Below are 19,101 nucleotides of genomic sequence, written 5' to 3'. Positions count from 1 at the left end.
GAATCAGATCTTGGTACAATGATCATCGTAAAAGGATACATCTCAAATTTTACCAGGAGTGAACAATGTACAAGATGAAATGGTGATGCTTGTCAAGTTACATGATTGTAAGAGGTCTTAGAAATATGTCTGTAGAAATAACCTTTTGGTAGAGATTGAATATAAGTTATTTGAAGGTGGAGTAAGTAATCACTTATTTCAACATCCAAATGACAAATAATGTTTGCAGAAACACTTGTTGAAATTAAACTACAAACAAGGAACATATGTGTGCTTTGGGGTTCATTCAGGAAAGTTTTATTACCTACACAAATAAAAAAATTGATGATCATGAAGTGCTCCTAGAAATAAATGAAGAGGTCAGAAACATTGATATCATATATTATCTCCTACCTTGGAACTGTGACTCACTAGAATCTAACTGAAAATGTAAACACTGCAAAATGTAGACATGTAAATTTAAATGTACAACCAAAAATACTGCTCCTTATACTATGAAAAGATGTGACAATTTCCAACTTGACTAGTAGAATCAAAGGAGAGTTTGTTCAAAAGAAATTGAGGTTCTTAGAGAGAAGTGGGTGATCTGCTCTGGCCATTTTGGAATTACAGAATATCTGTAACAATGCCAGATACTTGTCGTATACCAGCGCAGCATGAATGCTGAAATTAAGTCTACATTCATCAATGTAGCATTTTAATAAATAATTCATAGACTGAAGAAGTTTTTGTGACTCAAAATATTCCTGACAGGTTGTAGACAAAGGAAGTTATACATAAAGTCATAGTAAATGGAAAAATATTGTCATCGCATTAAACTATTCAAAGTATTTTGAAGTTAACTTCAATATATCACTCGGATTTGTTATTGTTAGACTTAAGTCACAGACCAGATAGAGGTTAGGCCATTTATTTAACTATGCTAACGTATACCTGCTAAAATGGCACACCGAGAAAATTGACGTAAAGAAGTTAACGGATGTGTTGATATAATGTAGAGAACAATTTTGGTTCTATAGGATGGAATAGCAGTGCATTTTTGATCTCAAGGTTGGAGTCAAAATGAAAGGATTAAGATTTTGTCCATTGAACGAAAATTTAAGATCACATGCAGTCTGGTGGTAGCGTGGAGAATGCAGTTAAAATAATGAAGAAGATGTATAAAGAAAGCTAAGGCGGATCAAGGTCCTTGCTATCCCTGATTGACTGGAGAAACACTCTGAAGGATTTGGCTCTTCTCCAGTGCAAATACTGGTGGAACAAAGCACCAAAATGCTATTTCCCCTTCAAAGCCAAGGATTATGGAAGGTGTTTGTGAAAGCTAAAAAAAGAATGAGACGGGATAATCATACAATTACAAAAGAGGAGCGGGGCAGTAATTGAAGCTAAATGAAGAAAATGCAATGATCAACAGATAGCAACAATCAGTAGGAAAGGCAGCACGCGTAGGTAGGTTATTCGTAGACCTATAAAGTGAAGAATATTGGGGAAACCGTGTCAGCATAATTGCAGGCAACTTGTGAAACAAAGGAATTTTCTGATTGATATACAAGATGATAGCTGCATCAGGATTCTTAACAGAAGCGAAACAGACAGCGAATTACCAACTGCTGCTGCAGAGAGCCAATTCAGACATAATACTGCAAAAATCCCAAGGTTCTTGTGGAACAGTGGTTGTGTTACTACCTCTAGTCCAGAGGGTCTGGTTCCAAGTCCAGACGTATGGCATAACATTAAATATCAGAAAAGGTTGCGTTAAAAAGTAACTGCAATGAAGGGTCTGTTCTGAAGAAGGTCCCCTGGACTGGAACCGTTAACTCTGTTTCTCTCTCCACACTTGCTGAGTAGCTCCAACACTTTCTATTTTGGTTTCAGTTTTCCTGCACGGCAGTTATTTGCTTTATTTTATGTTTTTATTAGAGAGAAAGGCCAACTGACTCAGACCCTGCAGTCGGCAAACCCCAATAGAGACCATTAAGAGGTAATTCAACTGAACTCACGTTAAAGTGGAGAATTGTAAACTAAAATTCGATTAGTTTTAATGTTAGTCTGTTGAAATTTCCAGCTGATTTTTAAAGAGCTGTGATATATCTTGCCCAATACAGAAATTAGGCCTAGATCATAAAGCTTCATATTGTCATCGCTGCAGTTTCAGTGATCACCATAAATCAAAGGTAAACACACAACTGGACTGAACCAATTATCTCGGTGTTATGGAATTGCTTTGTAACTCCTAAATAAAATTGCAGGTGGAAAGTAAACTACTGAATATGCGCTAAAAGGCGATAATGTCACAATTATCACTATGTTTATTCAAAAGTGTGTTTGGACATGTTTTATACTGTTTATAGGATACGTTTTATGCAGCGTTTAAACACTGCATAAAGTACAACGCCCAAGTTCGCGATAGGTTCAGATGACCCCGTGAATAAATAGTGCTTTTCAGCTTTTTAATGCACTGATGACATGAAAACGTTGCTGAAGGATTACAAGCAATTCCCACTGTTTTGTATCGAATAATGCGGTGCGCATCTAAGACCAAACTCAAGAACATAACTTATACCGTAAACACACAAGTAGTTGAGTTACGTTGCATTACACCGCCAATGCATTCACTGTATGAAGAATGTCGTGATTTCACAGAACAGTTCTTTCAATTGGGATCGCTGTACGTCTTCATAGAGCCACTCTGCTTCACATTACTTTCTGAATGAAGCCACGGTATTTTCAAATCAATCACTACAGCACAGCTAAAGTTCAAACATCCCATAATTAAACGGGATTTTGACTTGTCGCCAACGGTAAATAAATGCCTTGTTCGAAACGACCCCATCCTACTTGGAAAGCGAATAGTCTCGTTTTATTTTACATTGGTACCTCGTAGCTGGTGGTCCCATAGATCTCTGTCTGGAGATTCTACCCGAACTGCACTAGGACAAAGACACACAATCAGAATCCTGCAGTGTATTGGAAACATTGAAGGTCATCAATGACAGAGAGAAGCTGCTCTGGAAGGAGATTGCGGATCGGTGTTAGTTGGCGTGTTTCCCGCCCATTGATCATATCAGGTGTATTTTTTTAAACTTTGATACACAATTGCTTATTATAAAATACCTGAGCCTCAAAGTAGATACCTAAATGATTGTAACTAACTTAATTCCAAACTGATGCCAGGAACCGCACTTAGAATTGAACCGTGTCAATGAACAATTGTATTTACAAGCTCGTAAGGGAAGGGAGTCTCCACTCCTTCTGAACTTGAAGGTTGTTAGCTCCGAAACTGGGGTGGGGTTAATCAAGTCACTAGCACCTTCCGAGTGTCCTATTGTGAGTTTGCCAATGAACACTGACTATGTCATCATGCGAGGCATCAGAATTCGGGCAAAAGTCAACGTGCCAGAGGTATACCAACGCTGACTGAATTCATCTCAAAAAGGGGCACTGATGTGTCTTATAGTAACGCCCCACTGCCCCCAGACTGAATGCAGTGTGAGGGCCAGCCCGCGGGTCCATTGGTAACACTCTGGGCTGGAGTGGGACGCCAGGAATGCGAGTGCGGAAGTTAACTGAGGGGACACCTGACTGAATGAAGAGAGCCTTCTTTCCCACAAAATGTCAAACTGAGGCTTCACTTGTCCTCTCGTGGCTGGGAAAGATCCCGTGTGAGTCTTAAACAAGAAAAAAGGTCAAGGGCAAAGTGTGAACGAGGTTCGGGCCGAACATCAACATCACAGAAATCACAAACATCAACATCACAGAAATATCTAGCTGCCTGATCTCACCAGCTTGCAGTCTGTGGGAGCTTGCTATCCCCAAAATGGCTGCGAGTCCCCACATTTCAACATCGGCCTTTCTTCAAAGGTATGACTTGTGCAACACTATCTGTCTCGCTTACAGGGAACCTGGTGATCAAATGGTTAACAATTCCAGTGGCCGCACAGTTTAATTGCACGAGCGGTTAATTCACAGAGAGAAGCAGGGTCCCCTACTGTCCCGCCCTGCCTCCTGTTATTCAATCTGTGCCCTGCATTAATGTAGCGCCTTTCACCTCTGCAGGACGTTTCGCCGAGCCGAGAAAGTAATACCCTGCTTCTCTCTGTGAATTAACTGCTCGTGCAATTAAACTGTGCGGCCACTGGAATTGTTACCTATTTGATCACCAGGTTCCCTGTAAGCGAGACAGATAGTGTTGCACTACAGAAGGTTATATTTCAGTCAAAAGCGATAGTCAAGCAGAGAATCACTGTCCAGTACATTTACCCTAATCTACCCAGCGCCAGCACAACCCCCCCCCCCCCCCCCCCCCCACCCCCCAATCAAACTGCCCCCTGGGTGGTGGAGAATGGTTGATGGTTTGAAATAAGTTTCGCACGTTAATCATTTCCTCCATTTTCCGCAGAGCAACAGACTCACCCTCGCTGCTGGGGAGACCTGACCAGTCAGTCCATTTCCCTCATTCTCGTTGTGACGGGCTAAGGCCTGGTCCCATTCGCCAGGGAACCGCTAACTGTTGATTGTTTGGGGGCGAGCTAAGACTGATTTATTTCACCAAGAGTTCTCTGTGGAGCACTCCAAGTACCTGGCTCTTTGGCTCTGCTGCTGTCAGTCACACCCACAGCCTCCAGTCTTTTGCTTCATGTCAATTTCAGTCTCTAACCTGTCCAAACTTCCCTCAATCACCTTTCCCCAAATCAATTCGAAATATGTCAATGGTGCAATTATAAATTGATTTTTCCCCTCTTGAATAGCGGATGATTAATATGAATTGTATTTTGGAAAGATGCAAAGGATGTGGGAGGGAGGGTGGGTTGGTGGAATCCAACTGAACAGGGAAATAACACCGTCTATAAAGACCACGTCTACAGAATTGCTGTGGTGCTTTTTTTTCTTAAATGGGAACTTGTTATTAGACAAAACGTTAAAAGTGCCCATTGAAGACACGCTAATCTCATCTCTACTACTACCAAATATCAAACTTTGGAATACAAAGAAGTGTAGCTGGAGATGTCAGCTATGCTAGAAGAGAGCATTGCTCGATTGAATAGTGAAGTTCACACACACGTGTATACAGCTACGCTCAGAGGTACACATACATACACGTGCGCTCACACACCCACAAGGCTATACACAGCCACCCACATACACAGTTGTATAAACTTCACACAGAACCACCTCTACAGCTACACACAAGATCTACGCATAGCCACACACACAGAGCAAGAGACACACAAGTCTACGCATATATAAAACAGCTATATACAGTTCCACGCAAAGTTACAGACACAATAATCTATGCTCATAGATTAACACATACACATAGAATAACAGACACACAAATCTACATGCATATAGCTATACACACAGCTACAAATACACAAATCTACTCATATGCAGCTATACATAGTCACAGGCACACAAATCTATACACATACAGCTATAGATACCTGCACACACGAAGCTACAGACCCCCCCACACACACACACAGACCCCCCCACACACAGACACCCCCCCACACACAGACACACAGACACAGACACACACAGACACACACACACACACACACAGACACACACACAGACAGACACACACGGTAGAGGTAGAGGCACTGCTCGTGCTGAATGGACTTGAAAGGGAGCGGGTCAGCCAGCAGTTTACAGTCCCCTCCGCCATTGGGTTAAACTGCTACTCGGCTACTTCACAGGGGCGATCTTGTTTATGTACAAACGCTTTCCAATAGACATGATAGCACTCCAACATTTCTCTGTCTTTACGTAGATTACTTGCAGATCTTTACCCAGAATGTTGTCTGCTATCACGAAAACCCTGAAAATGGGGGCTAAAATTAGAAATTGTGAGGATGCAGCCAAAGGCAGTTTGATTTACTGATCTAACCTGGAGTTGTTTTACATTTCGTGCAGGTTGTCTCCTTAGCAGTATGAGGAAGAATGAATCCCTGTTGATAGGTACCACAGAAACATTCAGATGTAAATAGTTAGGTATGCGTTGGACTTTTATTTAACAGATGTCTAGGTACAAATCCATAGATACCGCTGCACGAAAGCGTTTCGATTGTAATCGAAGTGTCATCGCAGCAAAATGGTTCCAGGTAAAGCAAGTACAGGCGCACTGGATCCATTTGCTAAGCATAAGGATGATGCTAAAGAAAGGTCGTGTGGAGTTTTCAGCAGAGAGGAAAGTAAAGTCAACAATTTACATTAAGAAACCTCCCATGATGGTTGGGACGGAGGATAAGGGGGTGGATAGAGGGGCAACGGATTGCAAAAGCAATCACTTCCTGTGGTCCAGTCCAGACAGGGACTGGGAGGGTTTTAATCACCTTCCCAAATGCAGTGGTTTCACCTATAGGCTTTCAGTCAATCACTGCTCATTCATTTGGAGATTCGTGCTCATCAGAGCTAGTGCAATAACCAACCAACTCCTGAACTGCATCTTCCGCTAAGGGACACAAAGGCTGCGCGTCCCCAGCTCAGTATTGACCGACCCCAGCTCTTACTTGGTATCAGTGAAGAAATGGTTCACTAAAATGTAGGTCACTATGATAACTTGCCATCATTAAAAATAAACTGTGGTAAGAATTTAACTACATATCTCCACGAGCCACCGTGAAAAAAAAGTGACTAGAAACATACACAGCTTACAAGCTCGCTAACAGGCTGATAAACTGCGTGAGCACTTCACGCTGCAGTTTGAAGTCACTGCGGTTCGAGTGAACAAGAGGAGTTAAACTTCCTCTCTCACTCCCCCCGGTCAATCCTGATTACACAGTAAGATTAAACAGATCCCTAAAGCCCTCTCGCACTTGCACATGGACTTTCTCCAGAAGCTGACAGACCAGACGTGTCCTACATGATCGAGTCACTTCACTTCCTGGCTTCCAGCAACTATATCTCCAAACGGAAAAGTGGAAGGAAGATTTTTTTCAAAAAAAATTGAACTCCAGTAAACACTTAGCTCTTGAAAAAGTCAGCAGTCTGTGCTCAAACCTATAAAGTCGAGGATCTGAAATTTCCGCCAAATTGGTGTGTGTGTGTGTGTGTTTTCTCTCTCTCTCTCTCTCTCCACGGTTAAGAAATCGCAGGCGCTGCGTTGATGTCCACATTCGCAACGTAATCAGACTGAATGCCCCCTCATCCCTCCGTGCGAGCAGGATTTTCTGGTACGCCTGTAATCACTGCTGATGCTGTCTCACCGCGCTCTACTCCCCAAACACAGGGGTTGACGCCGCAGCTGTGCACCACTGGATTTTATACTTTGACCTAGCAGCGGGGCAAGAGAACAGAAGGGAGAGAAAGCTAAGAGGAAATCTCTTTTTCCAACGACCACTCAAACTTCTCGAGCATTTTCCTGGGTGTTGCGGAACCAGCACTTTCAAGAATCGGCGATCCCCATGTACTGGAAAAGTGAAACTCTGGCTCCTCTGTCAGAGGGGAACAAGGTTCTATCTGAAGGAATTCCAGCTGAAAAGGTAACACTCTTCACTTGTACCGGGGAGCGAGAAAGAGAGGGCGAGAAACATTACTTTGGACAGTTACGTGTGCAAGTTAATTGGGGGAGGGTGTTTTTTTTATAAAATAAACCAACTTTCTGATCAGGCGGTGAGCGTAACCTTTGCATTTTATGCATAGAAAAGCAACCGTTGCAAAGCCTGGACATGAATGACTCGGAAATCATTTAAATTCGGAGCCTGTGTGTCCTGTGAAGTTATTGTGGGGATTTCTTGTAGAGTAGGATTGGATTCCAAATATACAGGGCGAATTTGAGGACTGAACCTCTAAAACGCAGGAATGAACTGAAAATAGTTCAGCTTTTCAACCGAAAAAAAAAGAAGCAGGCGTTTAGAATGTACAAAAATAAATGGGCCGCAGCAACATCAGGGAGAGATTTCAACCGGGAAGCTGAGGACAGTACAGGATATTGCAGTGTGGTGTTCTGTTTGCATATATTTCAAATCAGCTGCCTCAGCTGCGATAGTGAGCATTACCATTTAATTTTGAGGAATATATTTAAAGTGAAGTATATGTATTGTTTACAAGGGCATGGGAGACAAAGAGGTTTGTTAAATGCATGATGCAATGTCAAGTCTGAGTGTGCCAAAAAAAGGCTCTTAAATATAACTGCGCTGCCAGACCTCGTGCAAGTTGTGTCGTTTCCTTAAAATGCAACTAATAATCGAAAACGTGCCTTTTTTCCCCATTTAATCCAGTACTATAGATCCAAAAATTACTACCTTCCCTGACAGTATTAGCTGGTTAAAAAGGGGCATTTGCAATTGTAAATCTCGATCTGAAATTAAAAGGAAAGAAAAAGAGGTCTACTGAATAGACAGAAAGCTTTCAGGCTGACCACTTCACACTCATCCCCCAGTCGTTCGTTCAAAAATATTAGATTTTTAATTACTGCCATTTAGGAAATCAAATTTCCAATTCTGCGGTGCCCGGATGCCTTATTGATTGACAGCTGTAATTGACACCCTGGTTGGCACTTATCTTCCGGATTTCATCCAGTTTCTAATTGCAGGTAGTTTATTTCTCTGCCTTGGATTGCACAGAAAGTGAGCGATTACTTCAAGAGCCCAGGGTTAAGTGGAGAAAAGATCGAATCAAAATTAAAATTGCTTCATTAAATGCCGTATTGTTGCATAGATTTAAATGCCCACTAGAAAAATATTATTTATTATTTTAAGCGCATATATAAACGTCCAGTTCTTCTTTAAAGACCTTTATAAGACTGCTTGCAGCAAGCATTGCATTCATATGTCTGGTTGAAATTGTTCTTAAAGGTAATGTCAAAGGACAGCCAGCATAAACAAGGCACCTCGCGCTGTGTGGAAAACAAAATTTCTCAGATCATGGTAAGTATGAGAGCATTTAAGATGAACATAATTTGTCAGAACTTGTTTCATTCGCTCAAGGCTGACCGTGTATCTATAGGTTTGATGCTTTCTGTGTAAATCCCGGCTGATAGTTTGAAAGTCACAGGATCCCACGCTGCATTGTTCGTGTCAATGTCAGAGATTAAACAATTGACGTTCTCACATGCCGGGCTGCCACGGTCAAACAATCAAAGTTTGCAAACACAAAAAAAACAAGTAATGGTGAATAACAATGTTAACGGCGTGACTTGTTTTTTGTATTCACGTTCGTTCAATGCAAGTTTATTTCGCCTCTTAGAGAGAGAAAGACTGTTTTAATGTTAAGAATATTCTTACTTCATCAATATCATTTAGCTGTTAAAGTTGACCGTTACTTTCCGTGTGAAATTTACATTTTAAGCGGCAGCTGAATCTTTGCAGAATATAGATGTCCCTTTTGTTAAAAAGAGACAAGTCCATTCGATTTTAGCCCTGTTAATGTGAGCTCGGTTTTATAGGATAAAGGGATGATTATGTGGACGGTCATGATTAACTATTAGAGCTCCAGCTATATTGCAGTTTAATAGTGAAACCATCACATATTTGTATTTTTAAAATGACAGGGATCAAAGCATACGCAGCATGTATGCGTCTATCTAGCTGTCACGGTGAAGTGCACTTTGTTGGTCAAACTCATAATATTTAGATCCCCAGTAATAACCCGTGTCAAAGGATGCGTTTACCTTCCAACTCCCCAATGCAAAGGAACACTGACGTAATGTTACTTTTGATGCATCATACAATTTATATTTTAAAATGTCGAGAATAAAACCTCCGTTTTGTGGAAACCTTCTTGCACGATGTTAAGTGAATAAAATATGGGCTAGATAGCAATTCACCGATTAAAAAAAAACAACAGACCGAGTAGCGATAAAATCATGCTGGCGAGTGGGCAGGTGAAGTGTAGCCCCGGTGCCGCACAATGTTCCAGGACGCTGACTGCTTAAATAATATCTTCCTTCTCCGGTATCTCGTAAAACAATTGCCGCCATTTGTGAATGATTTCTGAGAGTTAGCAAAACCCCCCCCCAAAATTGATCATCAACACTGTTTGATTGCCGCGTTTTGAATGTTACCATCAATGTTATGGCTGGACTAGTCCCTAAAACTGGCATGTATACAAATAAAATCAAGCCTTGTTTAGAGAGATGTGCAGCTGGTTGAGTCTGAAATACGTGAAATACGTGTATTGGATAATGATTTATTGAAGTGAGAGCGGGCGGATCACCTGCACTTCAGTTCTTAATGTGAGAAATTAGTTTCAAATAATTAATTTAAAAAGCGACACAATCTCAGTTTCAACCTAATGCGAAAGCTGATGCTGTTAGCAAATTGTCAATGACAATAGACATAAATTGTGTTTAAGATTTTAAACATGATTTTTTTTAACAAAAAGCGTGAAAAGGCTCTGGCACTAATAACAATACTTTAAACCTATATGCGGTTGGATTAAAGTGATCTTTCCCTCTATTGCCCTTTTTCTACAGTCCCACTCTGATGCTGACACATTGGGAGCTAACGTGGAGAAGGATGAGATTCGATCTTCCCCTAGTCCTCCATCCACTCCCTCGATTTCATCTCCGCCTTCATCCTCTTACTCCATCACCTCCGCCGACAAAAACATCTGCGCCAGTTGTGGGTTGGAAATCCTGGATAAATATCTGTTAAAGGTGAGTATATTGATACAAGGAGGACTGCGCCGGATACCCAGTCATCAAATTCGTGCCATTCGAATAACGCGCGCTCAGTGAATAAGCAGATTCTATTCAGTTTAATTCAATTAAAACAAAACTAAGGAAGGTCATGGCCACAAATATCCTGGAATGTTGAACGTCTAATCAAAAAATTGCTCTCTCTCTCTCACTGAGGCTAGGTTTCCGAGTTAATGTTGGTATGTTTTATCTAGCTACTTTGGCAAGAGAAGTAACATTTCTGTATTTTGAATCTACAGTCCAACAAAGCGCCAGACCCTCTGAATCCGAGGGATAGAGGTGCACTGGACCATTCCAGGGTTTAGGTAAAGATGTTTTGGGTTAGGAACAACATTCCCAGAGGCTTAACTATAGAGTCAAAAGGATGTGTCGAAGCACCGTGTGTGTTTTCAAATCTATTCAAGGCCGTTTCGCAATCTTTGAATGCATCAATCAAACATCCCCAAATTTGAATTCTGTTGGAAATTTCCCAACCCCCCCAGTATATTAATGGTGGATATGTTCAGCATCTTTGGGAGAGCGGGGTATGATGGAAAATAAACAGGCTGGGCCGCAGTGAATGGGAATGGGGACATGGTGCTATATAATTGATAGAATTGTGTGGGGTTTTAACTGATGGGTTTTTACTCAGTATGCAGCGGCAATGCTAATCATTCCAGATAGAAATATTGACTGAACCAAACAAACATTTTAATATAATTAGTTATAATGTCTAATACTGGACAAGATCTCTAACCAAAGGAAGGTGCCTACTGGATGGAAGTTGTATCCGTTGCTACACATCAGGCATTCTGAGGTTATTATGATGTTGCCAAACTGTGATTTCAGCCGAACTATTAGGGGAGTGCGACACCAATTCATTTCAAAGGGGAGCATTCCGATTTCTAAACCTTGACCTTATGATTTATTAGCTGTTTTTTCTCTAGATGCGTGTATTTAATTAATGGCTGTGTGCAGTCACCATCCATTGATCAATCGTGCATTGTTGGCAAGGCTGAGAACTGGAGTTCCTGCTAAACTTTAAAGTACATCGAATTCAAAGTTCTGTTGAATGCACTATTTTCGACCTTTTGATGCTGGAAAGCAGATGAGGAATGGGGGCGGGGCGGCGGGTGGAAACAAAATAATATTTTAATGTCAAATTATGAAAGAAAAACTGCGGAGCTCCAAGCTGAACTGACAGACTGTATTATGTGAATGTTCACATCTGCTTTGCAAGAAGCTCTGTACAGAGACTTTTTTTACTGTCTTTTCTGAACCGATTTTAACTCTCAGCGCTAAACTTTACTATTTTCATCAGTATATACTTAACCTGTGTGTCGCAAACAAAAGCAGGTCCACCTTAGTTAATGCAGTCGTGGATGGCAATAAACGGCTTAACGAGGACCATTAACCGTTCAAATAAACTTATTCCTAATCCTTTGATATTTCGGAGCTCGTGAGAATCTGAGGCAAGAATATGATCATCTCGTGATTTTCATTATTCTCTATAATTGACTTATAGAAGTTTTCGTGTCATATTTAATGGCTCAAAATAATAACAGGCTTTCAATTTATCTGGCCATTCTTTGTTACCGAATCACAAGCTATCAATTCGATTACACACGAGATATTTAAATATGTCAAAATATTGTTAATTCCACATTTAGCTCTTCTGGGAGATTCAGTGCAAACAGAACACTCTCACATGTTCGTTTTTGCAGACTGTTACAATAATATTGTCGCTGGTTCTAAAACGGATCAGACAAAATACATAAGTATTGTTTAAAGTAAATTTTAAACGGGTTGGTCTCAATCAATCTAACACTTAGTGCTCATTTGATGTGTTTAGGTGGAGTGTTTAATCTGACTCTGACAGTTGATGGGTTTTGTACATGGCATTGCAGGTGAATAACTTGATTTGGCATGTTCGTTGTTTGGCTTGCTCGGTCTGCAGGACCTCCCTACGCAGACATACCAGCTGTTACATTAAAAACAAAGAAATCTTCTGCAAAGTGGATTATTTCAGGTAAGGACCTACATTTCCCTTGGGAATCATGAGCCTTATTTTCCTTTGCGTTTGGTCATTTTTTTTTGTGAAAGGAAAGCGTGCTTTCGAGAGCTCAACGTGATGTTCATAACCAAACTTTGAAGCATTTTTAAAAGATGATATCTTTTTGAGTTACTGGATCTTTATTAATGCAATTTTTCATCACTGCAAGTCATACATTTAAAAAGCAATTGATGCTAGCACACAGTTGCACTGTGTGTGTGGCTGGGTGTCTGGATGTGGGTGTCTGCATGTGACGGTGTCTGGGAGAGTTTTTACACCGGTCCTTTTGGCAAATCACTAAAGCAGACCCCATTGGATCAGGTGTCCGGACAGGTGATTAGTCACTCTTTTACAGAGTGGCGAGGATGTGAAAGATCAAAGAAAGTTTCATAGATTTAATCATGGATCAAAAATTCACTAAGATCTCATTTAAAACCTGTATTCCTGTTAAAGTTCGGTGAGCGGGCCTAAAATACCGAACGATTCATCCACCCTGCTAAACCCTGCTAAAGCCCTTCCAAACAAAGGCTTGGAAATCGTGTTTACGTTTTCTTTTGCACCCGTTCTGAGCTAGCTCCTTGGCTTGCATCTAAATATCTAGATCATGGCGGTATTTTAGATTCGGCTTTCCGGCACATGACTGCGCGATTCATTTAGAGAATTACATGAATATAATCTCCACAATGTGCAATATAATGATGTAATCATTAGAGAGGAACAGAAATGCCTTTATGTGCGCCCGGCGAGGGTATTGTGTGCCACGCTGAAACATTTTGCAAGGTCAGAATTGTCCACTTTTTCTCTCTCGCAGAACTGGGAAATTACGCTGTCCCGTTTTTTAATTAACCAACTTGTCAATTGGAGTTCCCTTTGTAATTTCAAGTCCCAGCCAGTCGCCACACCGGATTGAATCCGGATTGCCATTGCTGCGCTGCACTGCGCCGTTCCAGAAGGAACAGTTGTGTTTTGTGTTGTACCTTATAGAAGAGATTCAAATACAACCCCTGAAGCATCAAGTCTCGCAAAGACCATTTGCGAAGAATTCATTTCACATTGGCAGGATTTCCCTTCAGGGCTGTGCGCAAGATTTCCAGACCCCCTTTTTTTTCCGTGCAACTGTTGATGGTGTCTCAGGATCCGATTTTGAGATCAAACACTGCGTGAAAATAATATGGGGTGCTCCGTACTGTGGTTTATGGGTAATGTATAGGATTGTTGCAGTAAAGTTAACGTTAGTTTCAGGAGTTTGAATCGTTTGCAGAAATTCTCTTCACGCTGCTGATAGATGATATAAATCCACTAAATGAGAGGTATAACTATAATCTTTTTGCTTGCACTATTAATGTTCCCATGGGAGGTGTCTCTAAAGCATTCACATCAAACGTTGCACCAGTGAGTACCAGGGTTACATATAACCATGACTGTTGTTCAGATCTGCATCTGAGTTTGGTGCAATTATTTATGTCTGTCAGCGAAAGGGTATCAATATTTCACCAGCTCAATAACTTTACCACGCTGCAAATCATAGTGAAACAAATGTTGTGCAAGTCTAACATTGGCAAGCTGACCAAACCACCAGTAAAACGATCCTTTCATATTTTAGTCATTTGACACCTTTTTAAAACTTGTTAAGGACCTTTTGCCTTGACTTTGAGCTCTATTAAATGAACAATATTTTGCTTGGTGTGAATATCTTTTGCAAATATATCATGGCGTGTGACACGTGCTGTGACACCCTGTTAAATCAATTCCCTTAAAATTTCAAACAAAGTTTGGTTTATTTAAAGCTATCATATTCAAAGATGTTTTCGAGGTTATTGAGAGTAGTGCATAACGTCTGAATATCGGATCCTTCCGAGTGTGTGCGGGTGTCTCTGCGTAAGAAGCAAACTTCATTTATTTCGGGGAGACATTTTTTTCCTGACAAGTTGGATCTCATGCATTTTTTTAAATTATCTGTTAAAATTGAAATGTTCAAATTCACAAGAGGATTGCCCTGAATCAGTAACATTTAAGGTGCAGGTATAAAATATAATGCTTAGGACATTGGGTTCTGGTAGAACTTCTAAGATTTGAATCTAGTGTTTTTTTTCTTGCTTTAAACCCAAATATTGGCCAATAACCGAATTTTTCAAACAATTGTGGTTCAGCAAAGCTGAATGGAATCGGCAACTTTGAAGCAAAAGCAATTGATCGTAGCAACTTGGTTTGCAGGATTCCTATTGACTTGTACAGCATGGCAACAGAGTAGGCAATAAACTTTTACCTCATGGACCTTCCCGCTCCTTGTTTTTGCAAACAAGAACGAATGCCACCAAAATAGGTGTTGACATTTGACATGCTCGCCATCCAATCGGCGTTTCCAAGAGACCTGAGCTGAGAATAATTGAAAGCAGTGCAATAAATTGCCCAGGGTGGTGGTGGTAATTATGTGCTTGAGCACAGCATTTAGCATCTGGGCGCGTAAATAAGCATGTCGGAGTAACCTTTGTTACGAAGAAATATGAATATTTTCCATTTGTGGCAGTGAGTTAATTTGCACTGTTTTCGCATTTTCCATAACACTGACGGTGGGAAGAGGGAGAGCAGTGGTCAGTGCTCATTAACTAAAAATCATAGCAAACAAAACAGCGAGTTTAAGTGATTTATTAGAAGGGATAGAATTCAATGCGGTGCCTATTCCAGCTGATTCACGCCACTGCTCCGATCACTTTCGCCACATCATGATTACAAACTCTATGGTTTCTTTCCCGTCAAACGGTTGACCTTAGTGAGGATTAGTACAGGGCACAACAGAGGCTGTGGAGATATAATAGAAATTACAGAGTTGGAGTCCGTGATGACCTGCACATTGTATAGTGTTTTGAGTGCAGCTATATCTCATCCACCAGGTGGGTGGGTTCTCTCTAACACGACGCTACCCTTTTGCAAAGCTGTTTTATTCAGTGTAATTCAACTAACTAGTAAAGGGAGTTAGAAACAGTGATCGAAATAATTTTTCAAGATTGGAACAATTTCAAGTCAAAGACAATAACATGAACACAAATTAAGGGGAAAACAATTTGTGTTTATAGCTAAATTGCAGCAGTAACAACTCTTCAAACAGCGTTTCATTTGTGCTAATACACTTTGGGATGCTCTAAAGTCGTGAAAAGAGGTATATAAAAGCAAATAAAGAAAACCTTTAGCTTTCTAACGTATCAGCAAACGACAGGGAGGTTTCCCTGCACAGCCTGCTCAAATGTTAAGGCGAAGTCATCCTACGCTAGCAGTATTAGCATTCCGGCGGCGCGTTTGTGTGAATTTACAGTCAGAATGGGATTCTTTGGAGATTCGATTGCGAAAGACTTTGTGAATGTCGAGCATGGACAGTGTTGATTTTCTGCGCAGCGACAATCCGCAACGAGGCGGCACTGCGCTTGTAACGTGCCTTTCAGAGCACGGCGGCGTTCACCTGGACCCCCTTCTCCCCAGATTCCGTTCATGTGGCACGCTCACGCTCTGTGCTGGTTAAAATGTCTAACAGATCGGAGGACACACAATCCAGTGCTTCCTACATTGTCGTAAACTCCAAGGCGGCGGTGTCTTGTTCGACTGAACTCTCGGGGTGTATTCAAGTTTATCAACCCACTGCTAGCAGTTTAAACAAAAGCCGTCCTTCTTCAGGAAAGCAGACTTACCTTTGGAGCAATGCAGTCAGATGTCTGAGTTTAATAAAACAAAGAACCGCGCATGCTGGAGAAACGATTCAAACAGAAACCGATATTGCTGGAGAAACCCAGTAGGTCTGGCAGCTTCTGTGGAGAGAAGGTTCTTTACACAGAGTGGTGGGTGTGTGGAATGCACTGCCAGCAGTGGTAGCAGAGTCAGGTACGTTAGGGACATTTGAGCGACTCTTGGATAGACACATGGATGATAGCAAAATGAAGGTTATGTAAGTTAGTTTTCTTAGAGCAGGATAAAAGGTCAACACAGCATCGAGGGCCGAAGGGCCTGTACTGTGCTGGTTCTATGTTCCATGTAAAACAGTTAATGTTTCCAGACCAGTTAGCCTTGAATGTTTAACCTCCCATTAAGTGTTTTTCTCTCTCCACAGATGCTGCCAGAGCTGCTGAGTTTCTCCAGCAATGTTTTTGTGTGTTTCAGATGCCTTAGTATGTTGGCTATATACTGTAAAAGCTGTTATCAAATAATATTCCTCAATGTGCGAGGGTATTATTGCTATGCTAGAAACTGGCTGCGATTGACACATTCTCATTCCTCTTATCTAAGTAATAAAACTCACTCCTAATAGTGAAAACAATGTGAGCGTTATAGATATTTCCCTCCTTTCGGGGAACGTGTTATATGTTTCAACACTAGATCTACAGCCGCTCGCTTTACGAGTCCATAATGTTCTCTTAGCAACCAGGCTGGCACCAAGAAATTAAAGTATCCAATTAAAATGGTAACAACAATGCCACGTGATGTCATCCCACCACTTGGTGCTGTCTGGTCCTTTCTTCAGAGAGGGTCACTGAGAGAGACATTGCCTGGACACAGAGAGGGAGAGATACAGACCCTCACTGAGAGAGATATTGCGTCCACTGAGAGAGATACAGACCCTCACTGACAGATAAAGGCTCCCACAGGGAGAGATGCAGACCCTGACTGAGAGAGGAATATAGACCCCTCACTGAGAGGGAGAGGTCCTCTCTGAGACATATAGACCCTCATTGAGAGATTTTGGCCTCCACAGAGAGAGATAAAGTGTCCCGCAGAGAGGCACAGACCATCACTGGGAGATGTATGGTCTCCCACAGAGAGAGAGGTACAGGCCCTCGCTGACAGAGATAAAGGCCCTCGCCCTCTTGTATACATTCTGGTCGCTTATTAGGACAAGCGGAAATACATTGGGAATCCATTGAATGGGTTTCCCTCAACAAAGTCGGCGGCAGTGTCGGTCGTCTTTAATAGGAGCCGTGAGATAGCAGCAAGAAGAGATTTCTGCTGGCCTGCTCTCATCTTTTGTAAGAGTGAACTCTCAAACTCCTTTCCAGCTGAAAACAGCAAGTGAACAAGGCCTGAAATTTCCATGGGGCATGTGTAGAAACCGAAAACAGTGAGTGCAAAACGCTTGCTCACGAACCTTCAGCTGATTTAGTTGGGCTCAAATATCGAGGAAACCAGAATATTGTATTTGAGTCCAGGCTACGAAATGTATGTGTTAAAAGACAGAGCCGGATTCGACCACGCGGAAGCTAACCAACTGAGGAGCAGCACACAGTCTGACGCATCATGTGGTCAAATATTCAAACTCTCGGTTGAAAGTTTTGAGTAGCAAGTCTAAATGTCTTCAATTTTTTTTAAAAAACGTTGCGTTAAAACAATAAAAGGAACCACAAAAGCTGACATGACTACCCTGAGCTGCAGCAAATCCACAATAAAGACTGAATAGACCATTTTCCCGTTAAGTAAGGGATATTCCCAGTTAAGTAAGGGATATTCCCAGTTAAGTAAGGGATATTCTGTTGTATGGGCATGATCTGAAAAGTTGCAAGTTACCCTGTGGCTTAGAGATAAAACCATCAGGTTTGAGGTCCACAGACCGGGGGGTCTCTCAGGAACACTGCTGGTTAGAGTATCTCACACACCCCAGTCGTGTCATCCTGGATGGCGAATGAGACCAGCATTAGGAACAGCAAGCCATCCATCCGAGCGTGGGGTGAGGTTGCTGGAGGTTAGTGAAATATCTAAGTTAATCAAAAAAAATCTGAAAAATACATTATGACATTCTTATGACAAAATACATTCTATTGGAATGAACTATTAGGTAGCTGCTTTATCTTCTGGCTTGTGTCTTTCAGGGACTGTGACAATCACAGCAGAATTTATACAATAATGTACATTAACAGCGCTAAAGTGACTGCTCACAGGGTATATGTTCACATCTGTTTCTGTAAATTTTAAATGAATGCTATCAGCACCGGGTTTTTTTTTGCGAATACAATTTTGTATATATTTAGATATAAAGTTTTCTCGCTACTACGTGGATTGCAATTTCTGAAGAACATTCTCTATTTATAGTCATTTTTCCATCAGCTGACTTTTGCAGTGAGGCTGACTTGAAATTACCCAGACTCATTTCACGCAGGACCCTTGCAGCCATCAAACAGATGTGACATTCATCCCATCTGTTTAGGTTGGATTTGAACGCAGCTCCCAGAGTTCAAAGGGTTCGGCGTAATGACATCGTACAGCCCATGTAATGTTGCTTTTGTTTGAAATCGATCCAAACTATAACCTTGTCGAATAAATTGACCGTCAAGAGCATTTTGTTGCTTCATTATTTGATATTGCCCTGGAATCCAACACATCACACTCACTTTTAATATTATTGTGACAAGAGTTCTGCCTTTTCAGATACTGAGTATGTCCATTACAT

The 19,101-nt window shown here is 41.3% G+C and overlaps 1 protein-coding gene across 1 annotated transcript in view; it reads left to right on the top strand.

Moving 5' to 3' along the window:
* Positions 1 to 6,965: 6,965 nt before the first annotated feature.
* lhx6a (LIM homeobox 6a) overlaps positions 6,966 to 19,101 on the top strand; it is a 58,140-nt gene continuing 46,004 nt past the window's right edge. The window contains exons 1-4 of the mRNA XM_043720107.2: positions 6,966 to 7,487; positions 8,802 to 8,873; positions 10,421 to 10,603; positions 12,532 to 12,653. Of these exons, the coding sequence (XP_043576042.1) occupies positions 7,410 to 7,487; positions 8,802 to 8,873; positions 10,421 to 10,603; positions 12,532 to 12,653 (455 nt within the window). The 5' untranslated portion in view covers positions 6,966 to 7,409. The remainder of the gene's footprint in view (positions 7,488 to 8,801; positions 8,874 to 10,420; positions 10,604 to 12,531; positions 12,654 to 19,101) is intronic.

The sequence above is a fragment of the Chiloscyllium plagiosum genome, unplaced genomic scaffold (genome assembly GCF_037043375.1).
Source record: "Chiloscyllium plagiosum isolate Xiang-an unplaced genomic scaffold, Cpla_swu_hap1 HiC_scaffold_21, whole genome shotgun sequence".
NCBI classification, from domain to species: Eukaryota; Metazoa; Chordata; class Chondrichthyes; order Orectolobiformes; family Hemiscylliidae; genus Chiloscyllium; species Chiloscyllium plagiosum.
The sequence above is the reverse complement of the archived record's forward strand: the minus strand, read 5'-3'. Positions and strand labels throughout refer to the sequence as shown.